Genomic DNA, 25,350 nt, shown 5'->3' with positions numbered 1-25,350 from the left:
CAAAGTTGATCAAAATAAGTATGGATTACACTAATGACTGGTGATACACGAGAGCTCAAAAATTGGGCTAAGGAGGCCTTCAGTGTTTCAGAAGCTGGAGGTTCCCAGTTATTTTCACTCTCTGGCTACTAATGCTTTTAACCTGCTCAAGTTTAGTTACAAAACTATTTTAGTGTTAAGAATTTATGAGTTGTGGCCAAGAACTTTTTTTTTTTCTAGGAATCACTGAACTCTGTTGCCTCAGGCATGTATCATCTGCCACAACACATGCCAGTGGGAGCAGCAGTTCATCGTGGTCACCTGTGACATTTTGCTGACTGCTCCATCTTTCTCCCAGTGCTGAACTCAAGGATCTGAAACTCTGCCTTAAATTTAAGCATCAAAGAGCTAATGGGAAGTTAGTACATCACATTTCCTCTACACCGAGAAAGACCACACTTGGCAGATACTGCTCAGTGAGGAGGACGAAAGAGACCAACACTTGTCCCTAAATCTATTAGCTAGGACAGGCTCAGACATTATCAGCCCTATCTCAGCGCTGCATCTCAGCGTATCATCATTTCAACCTTGCTGGAGTCAATGAGACTACTCATGAGCTTTTACACTTCAGCCTATGATTAAGCACTTCACTAAATAAGGTCATTAAATTTAAATTGTAGATGCTTGCTAGGTACTCCTGAAGGTTGTTCTCTCACCTGCAACATATTCCCTTCAGGCTCACGGCTGGCAAAACAAGTGGCAAAATAACATTCCAATCTGCATGTCAGCAATCCTCCCACTAAACTTAAGACCTGAGAAATTGATTGATTCAAGAGGGAGCTGTGTTTACCCTACTGTTGGTTCAGAGAAGAACAGTTGCATGTTATGGCTTTCCAAACAGGATGAGATACACAGAGAAGGTGTACGAACCTGGCAATCTGCAGAGAGATGTCTCACTTTGTTTTAGTAGCAAAAGCCATACAACTGTGTTAATGCAGCACTTCTCCACCTCTCAGCAAGACTAGCTAGGCCCAGCAGAGTATTTTGCTACTGTGGTTTATTATCCAAGGTACAAGTGCTCGGGTTGGCCCCCACAGACGTATCCTGAGGGATTCACATAACACTTCCAGAAGCTATCAAGCTATTTTCACTTCTCCCTCTCTTCACTGCCTACACTTCAAAGCAGCCCTTTACCCAGTTTCCTAGTCCTGAGCAAGCTATCAATCATGCTGAAGTGTATGCTAAAGCTATAATGTGGATAACAGACCATTAAAAGCTCAAATGTGACTGCTAAACACATTTCATTCATCATCAAACAATCCAGTCTTCAACCAAGAGCTACAGCTTTGGCAGACTGGTAATGGAGCCCTTTCTAACTCAATTCTAGTTCCTGGAAAAGGGAGAAGGAGTCCAGGGCCAGTTACTTTGGCATTTCTCCTCCTCTTACTGAGGTGCATATGGCTTATGAGTGTTACACTGATGGGGAAAGAGAGTGTGTAGAAAATAGAGAATGAAGATAAAAGAACTCTTAAAGAGAACAAATGTGAACACTGACCATGGGCCAAACTGCCCCTTCTTTCTGGCAAGGGGTCTTTATTTATGAATTTGACATGAAATGGGGAAAAGGACTTTCTTTGCAGGGCCTCAGACCCAGAGCTGATTCTACCATATTAAAGCTTGAATTGCTAGACTTCAGGCTTTGCTCAGTAGCTTCCCAAGGCTCTTTCCAGGGAAGGTCAGAAGGTTACTCATTTCCTGGTTAACAAGAATCACCTACCAGGCACATCAAGCTGTTTAATCCCACCTGGTGCCACATGCCAAGTCATACAAGCTTAAAGGGCAGCATAGTTTTTTTTCTTGGAGATCAGGTTGGAGAAGGCAGTTTCAGTTGAGCTACGTAGTTTCCTTGATCAGCAGACACAGAGGACGCTATCAGTAGAAAACTCTTGCTAACAATTAACTGGAAGAGTGAATATGCTAGGACTGCAAGGGCATATCATCACTGAGACAGCTCCAGTCCTAGTGGAGGATCTGGATCAACAAATTTCTGAGGAAATCAAATCAAAGCAAAACTACGGTTTGTTTCTTAGCTTCACCTACTTGTGGTCATGCTGAACTCCCAGTTTAGACTTATAAGACTCTTTTGAAAGTGTAAAGAAATTTGCTGTTGACATCTTTCATGGAGTTTACAACCCAGTGATAAAAATGGAGGAATGAAGTGTTGAATGAGGAAAAAGATATTTCAAAAACACAGTGGTGGAGGCTTAATTACACCAAACAACAGTTATGCTGATTTTGAGCTGATACTGTTTACAAAGATATGTGTTTGATACACTGTCTTGTAATTTCCACATACCAAAATCATATATACTGAAACTCCTACCCTGATGAAATGTGTCCAGGTAGCATTTTGTATCAGAGGCTATGCTTGATAGATTGATACGCTACCAATTAAAAGACAAAAATCATTTCCTGTTTTATTAATTCCTGGATTCCTGTTATTCACTGGGGAAACTGTGGCATTATAACCATAATGTCACTTTTGCTGTTCATTGCTGCCTCGTAGCTATTTTAAGATCTGCAGTACCTACTGCTCTTACTAGGGCCCTGCTAAATGGAAAAGGGCTTAGAGGATCAAAATGTCCCTGCAATATCTGCCAAAGAACTTTGGCCCTACTGTGAAATTTCTTGAACACATTGTGCTTTATGGCAGGAGCTGGAAGCGCTCCTAAGAATCTGAAAAATGAAATTCCTGAGAATTAATTCTGTTTCTACAGTCCAATATCCTCTTTCCTTTGTGAGGCCAGGAAGCAGCAATCCCACCATACCTTGGGGTTCTTTATTAGTATTGCATATTCCACAAGTAGCTGTTTTCTTTTTGCTCCTGTGACAGATATGAAAAGTGAGGAAATGTAACAATGAGCCAGACCATAAACAAGAACTATATACTTTCTTTTTTTTCCTAACATTGTTATTTTTACGTCAATCTCATGATCTTTGAGAGTCTTAGCATAGTAAACTATCTCTGTTAAGACAGGTTTCAGGAGCTAACCTCTCAAGTTCAGTATTTCAGTTCCATTTAATATTTCTCATTAAGGATTTTAGGTTCTAGTGCGCAGAAGCTGCAGCTACTTTCTCTGGTTCAGCTGTATATATCTTTTTGGATGCCAGGCTTTTGTAACAAAAGTAGTATTTCCTTGGTAGCCATCAAATGCTCATGTAGCCAGCCAGGATGCAATAAAGATATAGCGATACTGGTCACATACTGATAGTGAGCTGGCGGAGCTTTTTATACCTGACATGTTAAAAAAAAACCCACAAAGACAAAACAAACCCCCACATAAACTGAAACCACTCAACTGAAGAGAACAAAACAAAAAATATCTTCCAACCTCTCTGCAACTAGAATGTTGTTTCTGTCAAATGGTTAAATTAACTACTATGGTTTTTTTGCCTTTTGTCTAATTGAAGGGAAAACAGAAAATGCTGCAAATACTAAGATAAGTGCCTGTAAATACTATTTCTGTTTTCCACATAAGGACTACCTGCATGCTTTAAGGATATGCCCACACTCCAACCACCAATGCAGCTGTACCAATGCAAAGCACTAGGCAAACCCAGGCAGGCATTTGAAACAGCTCTTTGGTTATAAGCAAAAGCAAATCACACTTCACTTTAACCAGAGTACAGATAGGTAAAATCAAGTACTAATGACCAGACTCAAAGTAAATTTCCCACGAGAGCAAGTGAAATACTTGCATACAGAGATCAGATTAAATGAGGCTGAAACACAAAGGCATTTGGGTCACACAACAGTTTGGATAGAAGCACCCCAAAGAAAAAGATGAAAAGATGAGAACAGAGCTACCCTCTCCTGGATAGTGCATTCATTTGGGTTTTACTGCAGTACATCCCTTTCAGGAAACCAGGTACAACATCACCTCAGGAGCAGCTGCCCATTTTTGGAGGTATGTCACCTTTTTCCTTCTGCAGCCCCTCCTACTGAGTAGGAGCAATTTCTGCCCCTGTCAGCCACCACAGCACACTGCACTGGGGCTTCCTTTGCTACATTTTCTGGCAGACATTTCACAGACCGTCATGTAAACACGACCCAGGTTGTAAGCAAGGAGTTAAGTGAGGTCGTAGAAATGCAGGGAAAATCTCACTACTACACGTCTGCATGAGTCAGGTAATGTGTATCTGTAATTAAACATTAAAAAGAAAGAAGCAGAACGAGCATGGCTTGGAGGTGCATCCCAAATATGGGCTGGAACTAATGAGGCTTTTCTTTTTACCGTCAGAGGAAGTTTATTACAGGTACTTCAAAGGCAGTTGACTTAGTAAGCAGTGGAGGTGGGTCAGAGAGATGCTCTTTCCAGTGATGCTCAGCATAAAAGCAGAAGCATTCATAATGGAATGGTTGGACTGGCTATGAAAATAATAACCCATGACTCAGGAAAATTTTGAGGAGAGGACTAAACCTTAAAATAAAAAGAGAGGGGATGGAGGAAAGGCATGTGAAATAAAATTAGAACCCTTCAGTTATTTTACAGCTACAGAAAGCGTGTGCAGGTGCTGTATATGCTTCTCGTTTGCAGCTCTGGCCAGGTCCGTAAATCCTCACCTGTGATACACCAGACTGTTAAAATTCCCTCTATTCCCTTCAGCAGAAGCTGCCCAAATGAACGCAATCCATTACCAGCAGCAAAAGAGGGGTAAAAAGCACCCTGAATTTCCATGCTACAGAGACACTGAGAAGGCTATTAGCAAGAGTGGGGAAATAACAAAAAAACATCATTCCGGAAAACGCACTAGTTAATATGCTTGAAGAACAGAAATCAAAACAGAGAGAAATACTGCACTGGATGGAAATGAGTGGAAAGCAGTATATTAAAAAGTAAGGAGGAAGAGCTACGATTTGTTATGCCTTTCACTGACTTGAGAGACAAGACTGATTCTCGTCGCACTTGTGAGGGTCCCTAGCACTGAGTCCCCAGCTTGAGTTAACCCTCCTTGCTCTAATGCTGAGTCTTGCTGGGACTGTGGAGTGAAAAAGCTCTGGTCTCCTCACAAGGAAGCTATGTGCTGACAGCAGACAGGCACAATAGAGTATCTACACGAAACTGAATCTCTCAAACTCACTTCTGACAGCTGTGTACAGCCAGACAAATTCAGCTCTTTCTCTTGCCACCCTGCAGGCGAACCACCTTGTGATTCACAAGGCATCACATCAGTCTGTCAAGTCAGTAATCATCAATAGCCATTGACAGAGAAAGACCCATTTGCAAGAACTGTGCTGTGCCTTTAAAACATGGGCTGTAGTGTAGGGAATAAAGAAAGGAAACCCTTAAACTGGAGTTCAGGCATAGACAGACAAATCCCATGCTATGCTGAGCTGAATCAAATCTATCCAATATTCCCTTTATCACCAGATTTATCTGCATTTGACATTTTCCAAAAGTTTGCCTCATTATTGTTTTCTTGAATGTTAACAGAGTTTCATGGGGTTTCATTTTTCAGAAAAAAACACTGTGTCTGGATCAACTGTTTTCCTGGTTTTATGTAGAGCACTGATGCTAAGGTTACTTCTGGAAGACTTCTGCTGCTCACTAAATCCTACTGTTTTAGAGAGAAAAAAATATTATGTGATACATATGTACTGTTTTCTAATTAAAAGCTGGGCTCTCATCTCATTTTCACCAACGTAAATCCAATGATAACTTAAATGAAAATAATGGAGTTACTCTGGATTCAGCCTGTGGTAAATGAGACAAGGATCTTGGCCTAATCTCACGAATGTCTCCCTTGAGACCTCTATTGGTGACACTGGGTTTTTAGTGAAAAACGGACCACATTCTTGCAAGATCCTGTGGTGGGATAATTTTTGAGCATTTCTGAGTACATTACATCTACACAGCTTTTAAAACTCAGAGGAAATGGTTACGGTGTTCAGCTATCTCAATATACTTCCTCACTAACAGCACAAAAATACACAAAGAAAACTCCCCAACAACCCCAACATGTAATTAAACAACTGTTTTCAGTTTGTATATATTCTGTGTCTAAAAGGGAAAGGTGCAATTCAATCACACCTGCTTTCTCTCATAAGTACCATTAGTACTAATTACTTACAAATTCACTCATGGCAATTGCTGGATGATATTCAATTGCTTTCAATATATTGCGAAGAGATTCTAATCCCACTTGCAAGGCAGGAAAGGGGTATTAGTAATTGATACAGGTGCTTCAAGCTAATAATGCAATAGTGATAGGACTTTATACTGATTTGTCTGGAAGAGTTTGCCTCTTCTTTGTCCTTTTGCAGTGGACTCACTATGAACAACACATCAGAGCTACAGCACTGCAGGAGCAAGGTCGTGTTTTGCCTGACAGCTAGGCTAGACAGAGGCAGTCTTTGGAGAGAAGAACAAAAAGTACTAGCTATTTTGGATGTCTTAAGAAGTATATCCTCAGTGCATTTTTTCAGAGGCGGACACGTAAGCACGGCTCTATTTTTTTTTTCTAATTTTATTTTCTAAAGCCCTCAGCCTTAAATTACAGCTCTCCTGTCTCTGCTTTGAACTTTAGTTGCAACTTCCTTCAGAGTTTATCATTGCTTTTTCAAGCGCTGGTCACAAGAGGACCAAAGTAATGAAAGGTGTTCTCCAGGTCTTCACACACTTTCCAGAGATTTCTAACCCAATCTTTGGTTCTTAATTTTGACAACCTGGAGACCTTACATATTGTTAGAGGAATGATTAAACACCTTACTCTTCTACCTAGGGATAAATTAAGACTAATCAGAGCTTGGGATCACTAAAATCAAATTTCTTCCACTTTAGACTCTGCCTTTCAAGCAGAGTCTAAAGTGGAAGAAACTCTTTCAAAGCCCAAGAAATTAGCAGTCCCATCAGCCTTCAATGTGAAAGTCAGTTAAACAGCAAGGTACCCTAGAGCAATATATTTCAGCCAAGTTAGTCCAAGCTTTGCTCCAGAGATGGCTCCGTGTTCATTAGTATACAGGATCTGTTCGTGACTGAGTCACCTAGCAGAGCAAATCCAATACATAATCAAATGTGGGCACAGAATGACATTTCTATTGCATTAACCAGAGCACATGATTTGCAGTTTATGCTGACTTTAAGCTTAAGATGGAAAGACAGATGGCATCTGATCCAGAGTAAGGTTTCTCAAAATAGAGTTCACCCATTAACATTTTAGATCAAAAATGAATCAGTGAATTTATACCAGCTTAGCACTTAATACTATGTGGCTGTGACATTTTGATCCTGTACTGAGGTCTCAAGTTCCATAGAGTAGAGTAATCTATTTCTGAACAAACAAGTGTCTGCACCTCTTGATTTTGGTGCCTTTTAGGATAAGGTTAAGAACAGACCTAGCTATCTGTGTGATGAAGCATGTCATCCCAGTTCAGATCATGTGTTCCAGCAAGGAACTGAAGATGTACCTCAGGTGCATGACGTTGGTGTTTTCTATTCTCTACAAAAAACACATGGCAATGGGAAGATAGGAAAAGGGCTATAGACTGTAAGAAGGGTGAAAAACAAGGTAGCTCAAGTACTGCTGTCACATATGTAATGACAATGCAGCTCTGAAGAACTGAAGTATGCCAACATCCAAGTGTAGTGTTTGTCACCCATGCTTAGATAGTACTGAGTGTACTGGCTAGGTCAAGCGAAGGCTGGTTACATATCCTGTATTGCCTGTATACTGATACTCCCAGATGAATACAATGGGTTAAGATAACTTCTCTTTTGTTACACAGCTGGATGAAAGCTTACTGCAACCTGCAGCTCCTCCTTATCTTTGCTTCACTTTAAAAGGAAAATTCCATGAATTCTCCATCTGCACAGATTCATATTCCAGATCGAGGTCTAACCCTGAGATGATTCCAGGACAGCAATCTCGCTTCTTTACCTGCACTGGACTACATCAATCTCTGTTAAGTGATACAGGGGAAAAAAAAAACAAAAAACAACCAGTCATGAAACTGGGAAAGATTATTTTTCAATCTAGGGCTCCATTAAAAATGAAGCTTATATAAGGGGCAACAGCTGCCTTAGCATTAGCACTGTAGAAGGTAACTAGCCAGCAATTTTGAAAAGTTCAGGGTGTATCATTCAATTTGATGTTATTGTTCTTCAAGAACCCACTCATGCATGTACCTTGCTTCACAGTGAGTTAAACAAATGGAAAAGATGTCAGCTTTGAGCACCTGTGCACAGTTCATCTCTTAAGAAAATAAGTATCTTCTAATTCAGCCATAAAAGCCAACTATGAACTACAGAGTTTACAGGAAGGCTGACATAAAGAAGCAGCTGTGGCAGCCTGTTTTGAATTAGAAGTGGAAGGACCATTCAGAGAATGGATCTGTACTGAATACAGCTAGTTAGTAAGATTAATGGATAGAAATCACACTGCATGGTAGTCAGTCTTCAGTAATTACATTGCAACAGGAACTAGTTTCAAGGTATGAAGTCTGGCTACAGCTTTTTCATGGGGTATAAGTCAAAATGTCATCAGGTTGTAAAGGAAAAGAAGAAAGTGTTTACAATACTGAACAATACCCTTTGACTTATTATTGGAAACTTTTTGACTAGAGGAAGGAGTTGATAAAGGAAGCGGGGAATTATGTCTGACAAATCTTCGTTATATTACATAGAAATTTTCTCACGTGAAAAGTTGAAGATCATAGAGGGGATTTCCAATACCATAAGTTGAAGGAGCATCTTAGCATGACACTTATGTGAAAACATTAGAGGGAGTTATTCAGAAAGCAGTAAGGAAAACCTGTTTCCCACTAATCAAAAGTCTCCAGTAGGGCTGAGAAATCCAGAATCAAGGCTGGTGAACTGAAGGTCAAACAAGAGTAATAGCAGATTTGTCTAGGCTTGTCGAGGGGTCAGTAACCATAAAACACCTGAACTTCGGGGCACTCCTTTCTGCCTGCTTTGCCCTTGACAAGAGGAACTCCTGAAAGATCCCAGCAGGAAACTTTTAAGGTATTTAAAATATAACTATTGGGAATTCAAAGTTCTCTCATAATTGATGCAATGGATTGGAGAGAACTAAGTCATGCCTTCCCATACCAACACTGATCAGTAACAATCTCCACTGCTGTATGGCTATGCTTCTCCATCCTCTTCCAAACAAGTTGCATGGCTAGTAATAAAATGATGAATCTGTAACAGTATCCTTTCAGCAACACTTTGCTGGGATACAGTATATAGTCTGCAACTGGTCCATGACTTCAGTCTGAAGTCTGATAATAAACAAGCACAGTAATCTATCAATTAAGACTGCTGATGTGCTCCAGTGGTCTACTGCTCTAGGAAAGCCAACTAAGAGAGTAGATAAGGGACACTGATTTTTGGAAGCTCTATTACCAATTTTTATTAAGCCAGGACGCTTTGCAGAGCACAGTTGTTAAAAGGTCTCACACAGGGAAAGGGAAAGTCCTTGACATAGAGGGATCCCAAACAATTTAGGGCTTGACAGGTCAGGACCAATATTCGAAGGCAGCAGACTATCAGTATGCAGCTGGAACTGACTCTCAGCATGAAGTAGTGCTTTATAAGAGGGCTGCCTAGTTCAGCAGTTCTCACTTCAGCCTCTGAAGAGTCTCAAGGAGCAGCCCCATGCAGAGAACATTAAAGTAGCCCAGTCTTTTGATAACTACAACTGTCACGACAAGCTGTTTTTACACTAAGTCCCTGGCGCATCTTCTTACTTCCCTTTTTGTTACACATTTGCCTCAGTATTTACTCATGTACACTGACTACCCAGCCCTAAACTAAGCTTGAACTTTTTGACTTTCAAGTTAAGAAAAAGGATTTTACTGTTCCTTTACTCCCAGACAACCAGATTTTTCTTTTGTATTCCAAATACTTTCCAAAAGAAAGTATTTGCTTCATTTTTCGTTGTTTGTTACATAATTCTGACTCTTTATGGAACCCCTGTAGTGTACTGTGATATATCAGCAAAAAGGCCAGTGTTAAAGACACTGTGTGAGGAGGAGAGAGAGAAAAAAAAGATTCTCATAAAAACTGCCACCCACAACAGCATGTTTCTATGGTAATACAGGACTGCTTTGGGTTGTTATGGCAACTAAACCTTTAAAAGCAATAGCATAAAACCAAAGCAAAAAAATCCTAAGAATGGGACTTCATTACTGATGTTTTCAATTTCACAAATCATTCTCAGCCCTCCTGCCCCACATAAAGACTACATCGGGCATTACAGTGAACAAAGCCCTTCAGGAAAAAGAAAACCACCTGGCTTCATAGCAGTGGGTTTGCAGAAACTTTTAACCACTTTCTTTTATAAATCAGAACTTGAAACCTCTAATCCACAAGAAGAGCTCCTGCACTGTAAAGCAAAACAAATAAAAGCATGATAACAAGGATGGTAGGACTAATAGATGATTCCAGCTAAGGGGTTGTACCTGCAGCACCCACCTCACAGGAGTGTCAGACCCTAATTACACTGATTTAAATGCTGGGTTAGTTCCTTCATGCTAACGTATACTTCGTTATCTCCTTGGCAAGATTCTTCACATAGTCAGATGCTGCTGTCAAGGAAATGCTTGCAATTTCTAGATACATCCACTTATTTCTCCATAGCTTCACAGATATGTACTGTGATATATGACATTTTAAGCTAACCTCAGTCAAGTTTCAAGATAAACTATCTTGACTAACTTGGGATGTTTTTTCACTCCTCTCTTTTCCTGTTTTCTTCCTGCTCAGTAACCCATATATTCATATATTCACTCCCACTTTCCATCTCCATGCTATTTTCTCGTTTACTTACCAGTTATGTCCAGTTCCATTTTTACATTTCAAAGAACAATATGATCGTGATAATTTTACCAACGATATACAAACATCATCTCCTGTTTCTGCTACGGTGCCTCAAAATTCATACTCAGTAGTATGTCCTTTTATTACCCCACTTACACACTTCAACCTTCATACACATCAGACTGGGCTGAGATCACCCAACTCTTTTTAGTTCTGACCCATACCAGGGGTCTACAGTTGAAAGAAGTGCATATTTAAAAACTGCTCCCTTGACTATAGCAGCTTTTTTTAGACTATAAAAGAAACTATAAAGTTTATGTAAATCAGGAGATAGAGAAGCTAGAATCCTTTACTGATGTAAGTAAGCATCATCCAGTTCATTCCAGTGTCTTACAAAGCCAGTTTATAGCAACAGAGATGTGCTCTCACACGATTTTAGGATACTAGTGTAACAATATTCATGTCATTGTTTCTGAGCAGAGCGGGAAAGCACCTGAATCTCCAAATCCTGTAAAAATTGGTACCAATCTGACTCTGAAGTGGGTTGGCAAAAAGCCTATCGACAGTCCTACAGAACGCCACTAGACACCTACAATAGTCATATCCTGAAGCATGCAGGAAGAAAATATTATTACTGTCTATTAAATACAACCATTTGCAGAAAGATATGGTAATATCATGACTTAATGAAGTTGAGGAGACCCTCAGCCAGTTTCAGGGGAGGGCATTCTAGCAAGTTGGTGTAAGCACAAACTGGCTCGCAGTTTCAGCTGTTAGAAGAGCACAGAGTAGGCTGAGGACAAGCACATAAGAGAAATTTATTATGATTACCCATATTACTATAAAGCTCCAATCCTGCTCAAAGTTACCATTGTCTTAGTAGGACAGAAGCAGTAAGCATGCACTGGTCCTCAGCCTTTGCATGGTCACAGTCTGGCCTATCTATCAATAGCACCAATGGATGTTGCAAAACATTCCTAGCTACGCTTCCACCTGTACACCCATCCAGAAATTCTCCTGGTACACCAAAATAGCATAAATTTGACAGCTTTCCCAGTCTCTAAGTAAAAAGGAAAAAGAAAATCACCACATCCCCTAGCACAGACATAAGAGTTTTACAGATGCACCGTACATGAAACTTAAGCCCAAACTATGAATTCTGTTGCAATTACGTTTGGGAAACAAAATAAAAACACAGAAGTGCTATGGTCACAGTTGGTCCCTAAGTTTTACTTTCAGCTTATCAACCACTTTTTAGAATGTTTTTGCAAGGGCAAGGACAAAATTCTTTGGTTTTAGCAGTATCCCAAAGCACAGAAATGATTTACTTTGAGGAAAGTGTCAGAGAAACAAATACTCATTCATTTAATTGAACTGCTGGCATAATGGCCTATGCTGAATATAAACTAGAGATTACTGCAAAGAGTATGGAGTAGAGCAAGCCTGAGATTTAAATAAAAAGACACTGGGTGATGAGTGAAGTCGGTCTTAGAACACATACCTAATTCTTTCTTTTGTTTGGAGGTTAAAATGAGGGGTTCAAATGACACTGATTCTCTAAAGTGCTTAAAAAAAGGGAACTTCTGAGGTGTCTACTATTTCCCCAATATTGCACTGATGATTGATTTTGCTTGGAACTGTCTATGTTTCTGTACATGGTGCATTTGTAGGTTGCCTTAGTTCAACTGCTCAATAAACAGATTTAATTTTGTATACTCTTTTCCCCTTTTCGTGGTTGTGCAAACAGCAATGCCATGCACTCATCCTTTTGATGGGACAATCATATCATTGACTTCTGCACAATACGTTCTACCTTCCAGCCTGAGCCTGTGAGACAGAAATTGCCTTAAAACTTCATGTAAATCCTCGTGCTTCCTGTATTACAGCCATGATTTGCAGCACAAAACTAAGAAAGTGAAGCTTTAGATGAGAGCTTTGTAATTGGAAATGGGGCCTTAGGTCCTTAAAAAAATTGACTACTAATGCAGAACAAGGTAGGCTCAGAGTATATGCCTGGTTCACCGAAGAAGAAAGCAGAATATCACATTATTACAATGCTTGTCACAGAGAATAGTGAAAAGTATATATGCTTGATAGATTGTATGTGATTAGAATGAGGGCCTCAGGCATGGAAACCTATCTATTAAGTATTTTCTTTTCTTCTTTTTTTTTTTTCCACTACTGCTAATATAACTATTAAACCTTAAAGTAAACTTTGTTTCTTAGGTGAAGGACCTGTGTCTGTTCAGCTTGGCTTTTTTTTCATACATGCAGGGGTGAATCAAAACTGCAAATTCTTAATTGGGATAACAGATACGTTGTCACTCCCTCCATATTAACTACCTGCTCGTGCACTTGTTCTGCTTTAATGTAGCTACAGCAAGCAACAGTGACTGGCTAGGAAGAGCAGTACATGAACTTGATTCGTGTGCTCCAGCAAGGGGAGTAGCAGCCAAAGGTTGGAGAGGAGGGTATGCTTCTCTTAATAGCCTTCAACAATGACAAAAAGTTGTGAGCTGTTGAGCCATTGGTACTAAAACACAGAATCAGAAAATATCAGGGATTGGAAGGGACCTCAAAAGATCATCTAGTCCAATCCCCTTGATGGAGCAGGAACATAAATGTATGAGTCTGTTACTACAGAAGAGGGTAGATTTTCTAACTTCTGATAAGCCACAACTTTCCAGGAAGATAGGGACGTGCACTCTGCTCCCATGACCGCTTGCCCTTCCCAGCCTTCCCTCAACAAAGATTATCAAGGCAATTTGGAAAGCTCTAGGTCTATTCTCCACAGCTGGAGTACTTGAGATTCATAGAATTAATGTCTCTCTAAATCCTGAAGAAAGAGTTCAGAGGAGACAAAAACTGTTTTGTTTTGTTTTTATTTCTTTTTCTTTAACACTGGGTGAGTCACACAATGTTTAGTTTGGGTGTTTGATACATCATAGCATCGAAGCTGAAAAAGACAGCTGTAGAATGAGTGGTAGCTTAACAAAAAATGGAGAAAAATAATGCAGAAGAAGCACTAGATTAATGTTGAGAAGGTAGAAAAGAGCCCTCAGAATTTCAGTGCTGCCAACAAGATTTTATTACAAGTCTTGTAACATGTGGTGATTTATCTCCTGAAAGCTCCAGCTGAGGAATCAAAGGATGACAAAAGAGTATCAGCTTTCCTTTTTAATTAAAACATCCCTAGCCCTCACAGGAAACAACCTGGAAACATGACCAAAGGGTATCCCTTAGAAATGAAAATGGAAAAATAAAGAATCCACACCTTTTTTTTTTTTTTTTATTTTAGAATTTCCCCTATCATGAGTTACATCCCATTTTTATACACTGTTGGCCTTTAACCTCTGAATATTTCTGTCTGGTGGCAGAAAACAAAGAACCATTCAGCTAAAAAAGAACTACAGATGTTTCAGAAATTGCAGCTATTCTATTTTGGCAGCAATTCATAATCAGAACTTTCTGATTGTGTCCCTTGCCACATTAAACCCATAAACTGGAATGTGCACATGCTGATCCTTATAATAAACTGTCCCCACTGGACCTCTTTTATGGAGGTCAACTTTCTTACATACTGCCTCCTCAGTAACGGAATGTCATGGCAAAGCAAACTGCCATCAGAAAAAAAATAACAGGAAGAAAAAAGGTAATCCAACCTGACAACTTATCTGAGAAGTGTGGAAAGAAAGAAAGAAGTGTTTTTCTCCCAGCTCTTCAGAATCAACAAGTCATAGAACTGTTTGAGTTGGAGGGGATCCTTAAAGGCCATCTAGTCCAGCTCCTCTGCAATGAACAAAGATACCTACAGCTTGATCAAGTGCCATCTCTTTGCTTGATCCCCTCCTAGTTATCAGGAAAATTAATCTCCAATTATGGTTAAAAACTTGCTTTTTTCCCCTAATATCCTAAATGTTTGTTTTCCTTGTCTCTTCACCAAGATTAACTGTAATTCAGTATTCTGGCCTGTAGTTTCACATGCAGGTGATACAATTGCATCATGAGAAAAGAGGAGGACAACACACCCCAGCACTTCTATCAGCTATAGCTAACAAGCGGGATTCTTTCTCAATAAATTTTCAAAGCTTCTGCAACAGAAACGAAGAAAACACCACGAATCAGGAACAGAAAATCTTAAGCAGACAGTCTCCACAGGGACCTTTTCAAAGAGAAAATGTATTTCATTTGTGGAATAACCCTAGGATGAGCTACGTACTGTAGTCTAACCATTAAACACTTATACAAGTCTTTCAGAAACTAACAGATGTTCCTTTTATGAGCAAAGACAAGTGCCATTCGGCCTTTTTAGACACCTATAAAATTTCAGATGATTTTAAGCTATTTTAATAGCTGCCTGACAATTTTATTAATGCACTCTGCTACAATGTGCTCCTATTTCCCTCACAAAAAGACTGACTCATACTGTGTTATTTCTTCACACACTAAGGTGTACGTTGCTAATGCCTTCCTCTTGCACAGTGAGAAAAGAAGGGCTATTGTACTGACCAGAGGACGCAGAAAGATCACTGCAGGATTTAACACAAACAGCATGTCAGCCTGCAGAGATCCTGTCTCAGAATGATCTGTGGAAGCTTTAATGAGTGTAAACTGAGAGACTGAACGATGGACCCTGCTCGGAAGCAACTCCGGGGTTCAAATACCAGCCTCAGCCACAGGTGACAATGAAATTTAAATTTTAATCTTGACAACAACAGAGTATTTTACATCATCGCAAGAAGAGAATACCTGTAAAAAGTACAATCCTTGCCGAAGAACCTAGGTCTGTGACAGAGTTTATTAACACAGGACTTCACTGTTAGAGCCCAATTCAGGCACATTTACACAGCACCTGCTGGCTCTGCTTGCTTGACTCTCGCTGGTGCCATCAGCATCTCACTTTCTGGCACACCAAATTCAAACACAAATTAAAGGTCGTGCATATATATCATATTTTAACCTTACACATAACAGTTCTCATAGGAATGTCACTACTAAACCACCTACACAAGAGATGGTGAATTTTAGGATGGTTGTGATTCTTTTGTTTGCTCTTTTTCCCAAAGAACCTCAAAACTAACATGAATGTAGATTGTTACCTCAGGCATTCTGCAGAGCAGTGCACCAGAGCACTCACACGCTGAGTGATTACGAATTCTAGGTTTGGGATTGACAACACGTCAATCCTTCGTGCACTGTGGGCACTTGATCCTGTACCAAAATCACTGTTGACCTTTTCTGTTATTTGAGATATCCATATGGATTTTTATCACTGTTTGAGCTCCTGACACAAGGCAAGCACCTACGGCATGTTTTTACTCATGCAAAGTAGGAATACAGATACAACGGTCTTTCTCACAAACTTGCCATTTCCCCTTCTTGGATATTTTGGTAATGAAGGTAGGTGATTCTGCCTTAATGTCTTACTCAGCTTTTCACAGAAGACTAATTCGCACAGATCAACACTAATTGTAGTTTATATTCTCTGGATGACTTAATCTACAGGTAGAGTTATTTGGAACACACTAGTTAATTTCTATCCTGTTGTACTGTTTAAATGTAATTAAAGCTTTCATTGTATTAGCTGGCTGGATTGTGAGACTAACATATTGTGGTAAGTCATCACTGCTCTGTAAAGCCTCTGAGTTACTACATGTACTTAGACATGGAATTCCATTCAATAAAGGGGTCCTCAACACTGACCTCTACAGAAATTATTCAGGTCTCACTCACAGGCCTCATCTCTGTCTCATGTACAGTGATGGCCTAAGGGAACTGGGCAGACATGAGAAAGGTCACCTAAAACTAAGTAAAGCACAGACAATGTTCCTTGCTATTTATATATGACCAGGTAGCCAAGAAGGCCAAGGGCATCGTGGCTTCTATCAGCAATAGTGCAGCCAGCAGGAGCAGGGAGGTGACCACCCCTCTGTACTCAGCACTGTGAGGCCGCACCTCGAGTGCTGTGCTCAGTTCTGGGCAGCTGAGGGAACTGGGGTTGTTCAGTTTGGAGAAGAGGAGGTGCTCAGGGGAGACCTTATCACTCTCTACAATGATCTGAAAGGAGGTTGTGGTGAGGTGGGGGTCGGCCTCTTCTTCCCAGGTATCAGTGATAGAACGAGAGGGAATGGCCTCAAGTTACACCAGGGGAGGTTCAGGTTAGAAATTAGGAAAAATTTCTTCTCAGAAAGAGTGGTGCTGCAGTGGCACAGACTGCCCAGGGAGGTGGTGGAGTCATCATCTCAGGAGGTGTTCAAGAAAAGGGTAGATGTTACACAGAGTGACATGGTCTCAGAGTGGTCACAGGCATGGGCTGATAGTAGGACTAGATGATCTTAGTGGTGTTTCCAACATTAATGATTCAGTGATACTATGAAGCCATGGTACGTAGAGTCTGTGATCCTGACTAGAACAGTAATCTGTAACAAATAATTATGACTGTTAATAGTCAGATCCCAAATAAATTAACATAGGCATTTAAAAATGAATGCTCTTGAGAACCCATATTTAACAAATAGTTAAAATCAGAAGCTTAGAATAAAACTACCACGTTTCAATACCAAGAATCGGGGTAAGCAAGAATATCAATACAATTATCAGATGTGGCCTTTAAAATAAGTTTAAGATTGATGGCAGAGAGCATGGCTTTGGACTGGCTCTTTTCTCAGAAGAATTCACACAGTTTCTGCAATAGAAGTATATTGGTTACACTAATCCTTGCTGTCTGAAATACTTTGCAGCACTTCATCTAAGAATGCATATGATCTACAGTCCCATGCTTCTGCCCTTAGGCTAGATGCTTTCTCAAGTTTAGAACTGTCAAAATCCTGTGAAAGATGAATAGAAAACCTAATCAGTGTCAACTATGTCACAGAAAACATGCATGACAGGTTATCTTCACCAGACGGACTGCAGACTCACACCTTTGAAGTCAGTATTTGGAGGTATATATATATGTCCTAGAGAAACAGACTGCTTATCTCTGGGAGAACAAGAGAGAATGAGACTAAAGTAGAACGTTCAAGTCTCGGCTGAAAAGCTGTATCTGACTCTTGAAATAAGTTACTGGTTTCCAAAAGTTAATAATTACTAGGGATTGTATAATTATTAAAGAAATTTTTAAACGTCACGTTGCTGAAAGACAGCATTTCAGGCTTCAGAAAAGAGGTGTGAATTTCTCCCTGAGCCTAAGGTTGCTACTTCGAAGAGATTTTCAAATAAATTCACATGTGTAGAGCCTTAATTTGTGCACAGTACAGTTGCACCATTTATTATAAGGGCATACACAAAGAGCTTATCAGAAAAGGGCAGAAGAGCAGTAATTTACAAAGGAATTCTATTCAACTTTTTCCTTCTACAGAGCGGATGTAATAGTAGTTTTAACAACTAATATATTAAGCTTCAACATAAGGGTCTGATCTTTCCTGCACTCCTTGAAATGACTGAAAGAACCTTTGCAGCACAAGGATAACGGGTATTTCAGGCACTATTTAAAATATACCGAGGGGCCTTTCTACACAGTGAATCATAGCTGGCTAAATTGCAAGACAATCCTTAATGTGAGATTCACAGAATCACAGAATGTCTGGCACTGGTAAGGACCTCTGAGTCATCAGATTCAACCCCTGCTCAAGCAGGGACACTCATAGCAGGGTGCCCAGGCCAATGTCTAGAGGTTATGAAGTTCTCCAAAGAGGAGACTCTACAGCATCTCTGTCACTGCTTCATCATAAACAAATTCTTCCTGGTGTTTAGATGGAACTTAGTTTCTTCCAAGAAGAAGACAGCTTGAGTTACTGCTCTCTGCTAGTCACTATTTTGGTTTGAGAAGAAAAGTCTTCCCAAGCACTGAGTCTGCCACAGAGTCAACATCCTTCTCCCATCTCCACCTGGCTGCAGACTGGAAAAGGCTGAGCTGGGCAATCCCACGTGTTACCCTGCAGCAACCCAGAAAAGGAAGCACTCACCTTTCCTGCACTGATGTGAAAAATTCTTCTATGCACTCAAACAATATCCTGGTGCAAGCAGTTTATATGGGCAATTCAGGCCAACAGTTGGGTCTTGGAACATTTCCAGAAGGGAACCTGTTGCCCTTCAAGCTGGGGTCAGGGATAATGTCAGGCTCCTTTGGAGATTAGAATTTTGCTTCACGAGAGTTTTGCATCTCTTTTGTTTAAGTAATATTTCAACAAACACACTGAACTATCCCAAAGAAGTCTTCATAAACTTACTTGGTATTTCTGAAGGGAGAAATGAGTAGGTGACTAAAACATTCATTTAAAGACAGACCCATTATAAGAATATTTGGGGCTAACGACATGAGATGTCGTTTGTATATTTTGTGACATTGTCAGAAAAAATAAAAAGACACTGATGACAAACTGAGAAACACTGTGTGAGTTAATCAATCCTTTCCTAAGTAAAAGAGCAGCATCCCTCCAGACTATTTGCCCTTGTCCTCCACAATCCATTTCTATTGAATTTTTGCCTAATGGCATTGCACTTTATAAAATAAGCTGGATCACAAATTTGGGCTGAAAGACTCATTTCTCTCTTCCCTCCAATGTTTTGGATCACTTTTTTGGGCATACATGCTTTCCAGAGTCCTCTCACATCCTGCTGAGCTCCCTGCACTACAGGATTGTGCGATTAAGCTTTTTTTTGTATGTGACTATCTGGGAGATGAGAAGATGTAGACACTGAGAAACTTGCTGCTATGTGTAAAACACTGTGGAGAAGTGCATTGAGAAGTAAGCACTAGAACTGAGTGCTTGATAGTAGAGCTGAAGATAATTGCTACTGACTGTTAGCCAGGTACAGGGAAAGGCAAAAAGGCATTCTGGATTTCAGCATGGCTTAAGTAGACTGAATGGGCTCTCTCTTCTGTCACCTTTGTAACAGAGTGGTTTATTTCGGCTTCTGTAAATAAATTCTCCCATTCACTTAGGCTGACTTTTTTGCCTGAGGTGATTTAAAGAGAACCAACTAACATCCAGGCTGAACTTCTATAGGGCTGTGAGCTGTCTAAGCAGGACAACAGAATGCCTCTACAGGTACCAGCACCCCAGTACTCATTCTGAGGGCAAGAGAACAATAGGGTATGCCTCAGACCCTGAAGAGCTGGCAACAGGTGAGTCTGAGAGAATTAATTAGGTGGTTTTAGATGTATGCTAGTGAGGAAAGTACTCTGGTTTGTGACAAGGAAGTGAGGAGCTTTTCTGTCACCATCTCATTACAGTTACTCTAAAATTAGTGTCACTTTGTCTTCTTTGTCAAACTATGAAGGACATTTTCAAGGAGCTGTGGGATATGGGGAAGGAAACTACAGCAGGTGAACACTTCCAGATGCATCTATCAGCTCTTTTTAACAGAAGCAAACAGTAACTCATTTCTACTCAGATGTATAAATTTGCCTCCTTCTTCCTCCTCCTCAGTCTAAATACGATCCAAGCTTCATTCACTTCAATAGCACCTCAGACAAGTTATATTGAAAGTAATAATCAGTTTGTATTAATAAGAAGTAATATAAAATGAATTCTTCCAAGTACTGAATACCTATAGGAATTGAATGGTACTTCAGTAAAGCATGCTCATAAATTCTTTATCATCTACTGTATTGTCAAAATCTTGCCTGATCCAAATAATTGGATCAATAAAACAAACTCCACAGATAATCAGCGTTGTCCATCATTCTGCATGGAACATTATTGAGGAAGGAGTTCACAAACAGAACAACTATACTGAAAGACTGAAAACATCCAGCGTAACTCAGATTGCCCTTTTGCGTTCATTCTGCTGTCTGCTTTACCACTGTCCCTCCTCCATGAATAAAGAGTAAACAAATCATTAGAATACCTTTGAACTTGTGAAAGACGGCCCACAGCTCAGCAATGTCAGTGGCAAACGTTATGTCTGTGTCGAGGACAATGACTCGCTCAAGATTGGAAGGTAGAGTCTTAGTGAGAACCAACTTCATCAGCCCATAAATCCCAGAGTAGTGTTTGTTGGGGATCCAAGATACTTCCGACTAACAGGAAAAGGGAAGTGGGAAAGAGAAAGAAAAATAATCTTCATTAGATATGTTACCTCTTTCTGACACTATTTTCTTGTATTAGTAGAAAATCTCTGAGTATGAGTAATACAGAACGATTTTAAAAATGTTTTCAAATAAACATCAGAAGTTCTGAAGTATGCTGAAGTTTCTGAAGGCTGAAACAAAAAGGTTTATTGAGGCAACTGCTTAATATAATACAATTAAAATTAGATGAGTCGTTCCAACATAGTACAGGTTGCTATGAGACATCCATGTATCCATGGATGTATATCCATTAAATATATATTTAATCAAAAACTCCAGGTATGATGTACATAAATTGATTTTTCAAACAAAACAAAAACAAAAATAAACAACTCATGTTTGGTATTCACGTAATTTTCTGACTGTGAATTAGAACTAACAATTTATTTATTTTTTCCTTTTATTTATTACAGATATACAGGTCAGGATTTTAAAGCGCCACTCATTTGGAACAGTGGACCATAACATTGCCAAACATTTTGTTTATTGACAGTTCAAATTTTTCTTAGACTACATAGTCTCAACTCATAACTACTGACATCTACAGTCATACTTGAAAGCAGAAGATTCGTAGCCATATTTTTTTGGTTTTTATATATTAAGGGGACAAATCTAAACATTTATACTTCTTCCACAAGGGCTAAACAAAGCATTTTTACAGCTTCCAGAATTAGTCAGGAGACTTTTCATGTTTCACTATACTACTGGCACTAGAACGTTTCATAAGAATACTCATTTTCTTCTTGTGAGCTCAAGTTCTTAAATACCAGAAATCATCACTGAAAGCAGGATATAAAAGTTTTTGAAAAGTTGTTCTTATTACTCTGCCTGAAATTCTTCATTTAATGTTCTAAAGGGCATGAACTGAAATTCTCAGATTTATACTATGTTTTCTCTTGAGTAGTGCTGCCATTAACTTACATTAACGTTTTGAATTTCAGCGGCCTAAGTGAGAAAGGTTTCAGGATTTGGTCTGGAATATTAAACTTTAGAGAGGGTAGGCAGAAGCCCAGTGCATTCATAAAACTCTGAAGTTTGATTTTGTTGTTTAACTGTCTCATATCTGTTTACTGGCACTGTAAAATTTATTATGTGAAACAGCTTTTGCACATAAGAACTGATTTCCACCAGAATTCTTCAAGAAAACCTTCCGGTAACAAAACAGATTCCTAAACTTTATTTATAAGTTGAAAGAGTGGTTGAAGAAAAGCTATTAGTAGCTACTTAGAGTGCATTTCCTTCTGAATATAAACAAGGCTTCTAGCAGTGTAAGCTGACCTGCTCTTTTCCCTCTGAAAACATGTGACACAGCTTTCTTCAGTATTCTCACAACAGCTGTATCAGGGTAGATCTTTCCCCCACTAAGTTAATTAAGAAGACTGAGGATACCAGAGCAAATCTTCAAGGAGAAAAGCCAAATTTTAAGAGGAAAGATGGGAAAGTCAGATTACCTTAAAACAACTTGCAAGGCGTGAAGTTGTTTTTTTGTTTGTTTGTTTGCTCTGTTTGTTGTTGGTTTTTGTTTTATTTTTTGAAAGCACCTCATCCTGGCAATCAATTCATGCATTGACTCGTCTGAATGTATAACATGCATGTAATCATCTGCTTGCACTACTTTGCTGCCACTGCCTCCTAAACAAGTGAACGCGTTACATACTTGTGCTCCTCTCTGTAAGATCTGCACTGTTGAATGCCAGAATTAGCAGAAGCAAGTGAATGGGCAAAAATGCAAGGACTCTGGTAGAAACCACTATGAAATAAACTTGAGTGAAGTAACACACAGCATGATTTCATTTATGAAGCCATCATTCTCACTTCATTCTTTTTTGCTTTTTCTCTCTGTAATTCGTATGGTGCTTAGAAGAGAAATCTAATTTCTGTCTCCCTGAAATATGCTACTATTAAATCTCTAGGTATACTTAAATGAATCTCCATACTCCCCAGAACTGTTTTCCAAGTGTGTAACAAAGACAATTTCAAACCCATATCCTCAAATCTCTGGGTATTTGTGATCCCAGTTCTCTCAACACAATAGTCCTAGGAACAGACCACCACAACAAGGTGCCAGCAAAGCAGCATTTACCTTGGTTCCCCAATCACTGCATATCATCTTGAATCTGTCACTTGATTTAGCTGTGCTGTACAAGCCATGGGGATCAGCTCTCTAGTCATACTGACATAACACAGAAATGAATGTAATTTTAGAGACTTAAGCTTTATTTTATTGTTATCCATTCCTGTGTTATTAATTTTGGTTAGCATTCCCTCATTTAATTAGTCCAAATGCAATACTGCTCCAGAATAACTCCTAATATGTTTATGCAAATGAGACTAATATGGCAGGGGTTCAGATGTCTCCTGGATAGCCTGAGATAGCAGAGAAGGAAAAAGGCAGGTGGAAAAGAGTCACCTTCAACGAGCCATTACTTCCTTTGCCCTCAAGATTGCCAGTATCTTAACAGCACAGCAAGCTTGCCATCCTGAAGCCTACTACTTGAAATGATTGCTTTTGAAAATGAAAAGGTGCAGCCTCTGTTCCAAGCAGTCCATAGTGTTTGATTTGAGCTTCAGTTGAAGCTTAAACTGTTAGTTGCTTAAACTTCTCTAAAATTTTCTCTCTCCCTGATGTAGTGTTGACTAACACACAAAAAGGTTCCTAATTAGACCCCTGAATAATTTCTTGGTGGCTTTGCTAATCATGAATAAGGTAACCATGCTAAATGCACGCCAAGAAAAACTCCTTACCCTACACAACAGCACTGTGAAGGCTCATTCTCTATATGTATTGGATATAGTCTTGCTTAAAAATAAAATACAAGAGCGCTATGATTGATTAGGTGCTAGTAGTTAAGTGCCAGTTTGAAATAGTTAAGGTAGTGCAGGGACAAATGCCTGCAAAATTCGGAACCTCCAAGCTGCCCTCTTAAGCCATTTCCTTTATCTAAAAGTTATCTCAGTATTTTCTATAGGCCTTAACATAATTTTTCTCTAGCCTGGTTAAAATGGCTCACACAGGAATGTTTATGAATCATTCGCTTCACAAATTGTATCGCAGAAGCTTTCTGAGAACAAATATTCCTAGAAGATATGGCAGGAACAGAAAAAAAGAGTTAGTAAAAGAGTGAACTGACACAAAATTGCATGACATACTTTCCCATTTGTATAATTCTCACTTCAGTAGAAATAACACAGTCTGCATTTTTATCTCAGATCTCTAGCTCTCAAAATCTGTATTTTAGCTCATGAGAAGAGAGTAAAGAGAAGCATTTAGCTGGTGTTGACAGTGATTCTTTTTTTTTTTTTTTTTCCACTTATTAAGGTAAGTTAAAAAGTGTCTTTCAAGAGATCTTTCATCAAAATGGAGGATCTTGGAGGTCTTTTGCAACATTGGTGTTTCTGTGATTTCTATTATTATTGCCTCATCCCTTGGAGGCACTGAAGGACAAATTGGATGGGACCCTGATTTGGTGGGTGGCAGAAGTGCCCACAGCCAGGGTGTTGGAACTAGGTGGGCTTTAAGGTCCATTTCAACCAAGCCCTTCTGTGATTCTATGATTATTGAAGAGTGAAAACAAACTATCTACATCACTCAGTTCTTCTGACTGTGAATACAGGAAGTACATGCTCAAGTGCATGCTACACACAACCGGTTACTTCAGTAAATAGTAGAGAAGTGGCAACAGCAGCCTCCATATGCAGTGATACTTTACCAACACACTGCCTTCCTTAACTGCACAGAACATCTCTGGGAAAAGCGGTACACAGCCCAACTCAGCTTCTTCATAGCTGCTCCAGCTGCAAGTCTAATACATACAGCTTAAAAATAAAATCAAGCCTCCCTGTTTCTGTGACTGAGAGAGGGAAAACAAATGACTCTTCGGTGAATAAACTGTATAGCAATTACATACCAAGGCTTTAGATATTTTTATATTTATAATCACTTGTTGACAATAAAGGAAAAGCACAACTCTTCTATTAGGCCACCACAAACACATTCAGACACCATTGTTAGTCTCTTATACTGCACTTCTCTCAGGATCTGCAGAGATTTTGGGAGGTAAATATACTAGTTTTCCCCCCACAAGCAGGCAAAGGGTTAATTTATTCCATGTGAATACAGATTAGTCTTGAGCTGTAAGTGAAAATGGTTCGCCTAAAGTAGTATCCTGAGCATCTCTGAAAGGGATGGAAACTTGTAGATTGAGCAGAGAGCAGTGTGGAAAACGCTACCCGTATGGATGGAATGAGAGTGGGAGCTGTGCCCAAAAGGAGAGGACAAAGACCTTATGGGTGCCTGTATGGTTCCAGGTCAAAAGTATGCAGAGCTCCACAGCCAGCCTCTAATAGCAGACAGTGGCTGGTAGGTGCCTACTGAGGAGCATAAATGCAGGGAAATTCTACAGTGGTATCTCTCACATAAAGACTCCCATCCTCTGGTAACGCGCTTCAACTTCAGAACACAGAATAGTG

The 25,350-nt window shown here is 39.6% G+C and overlaps 1 protein-coding gene across 1 annotated transcript in view; it reads right to left on the bottom strand.

Annotated features, from left to right (window-relative positions):
* The window catches only part of LARGE1 (LARGE xylosyl- and glucuronyltransferase 1), a 279,675-nt gene that overhangs the window by 87,543 nt on the left and 166,782 nt on the right, over positions 1-25,350 (bottom strand). Inside the window, exon 6 of the mRNA XM_065743076.1 lies at positions 20,658-20,829. Coding sequence (XP_065599148.1) covers positions 20,658-20,829 — 172 coding nt within the window. The remainder of the gene's footprint in view (positions 1-20,657; positions 20,830-25,350) is intronic.

The sequence above is a fragment of the Cyrtonyx montezumae genome, unplaced genomic scaffold (assembly GCF_038088225.1).
Source record: "Cyrtonyx montezumae isolate F1298 unplaced genomic scaffold, pur_monq_1.0 scaffold_3, whole genome shotgun sequence".
NCBI lineage: Eukaryota > Metazoa > Chordata > Aves > Galliformes > Odontophoridae > Cyrtonyx > Cyrtonyx montezumae.
This window is presented reverse-complemented; position numbering and strand designations above follow the sequence as displayed.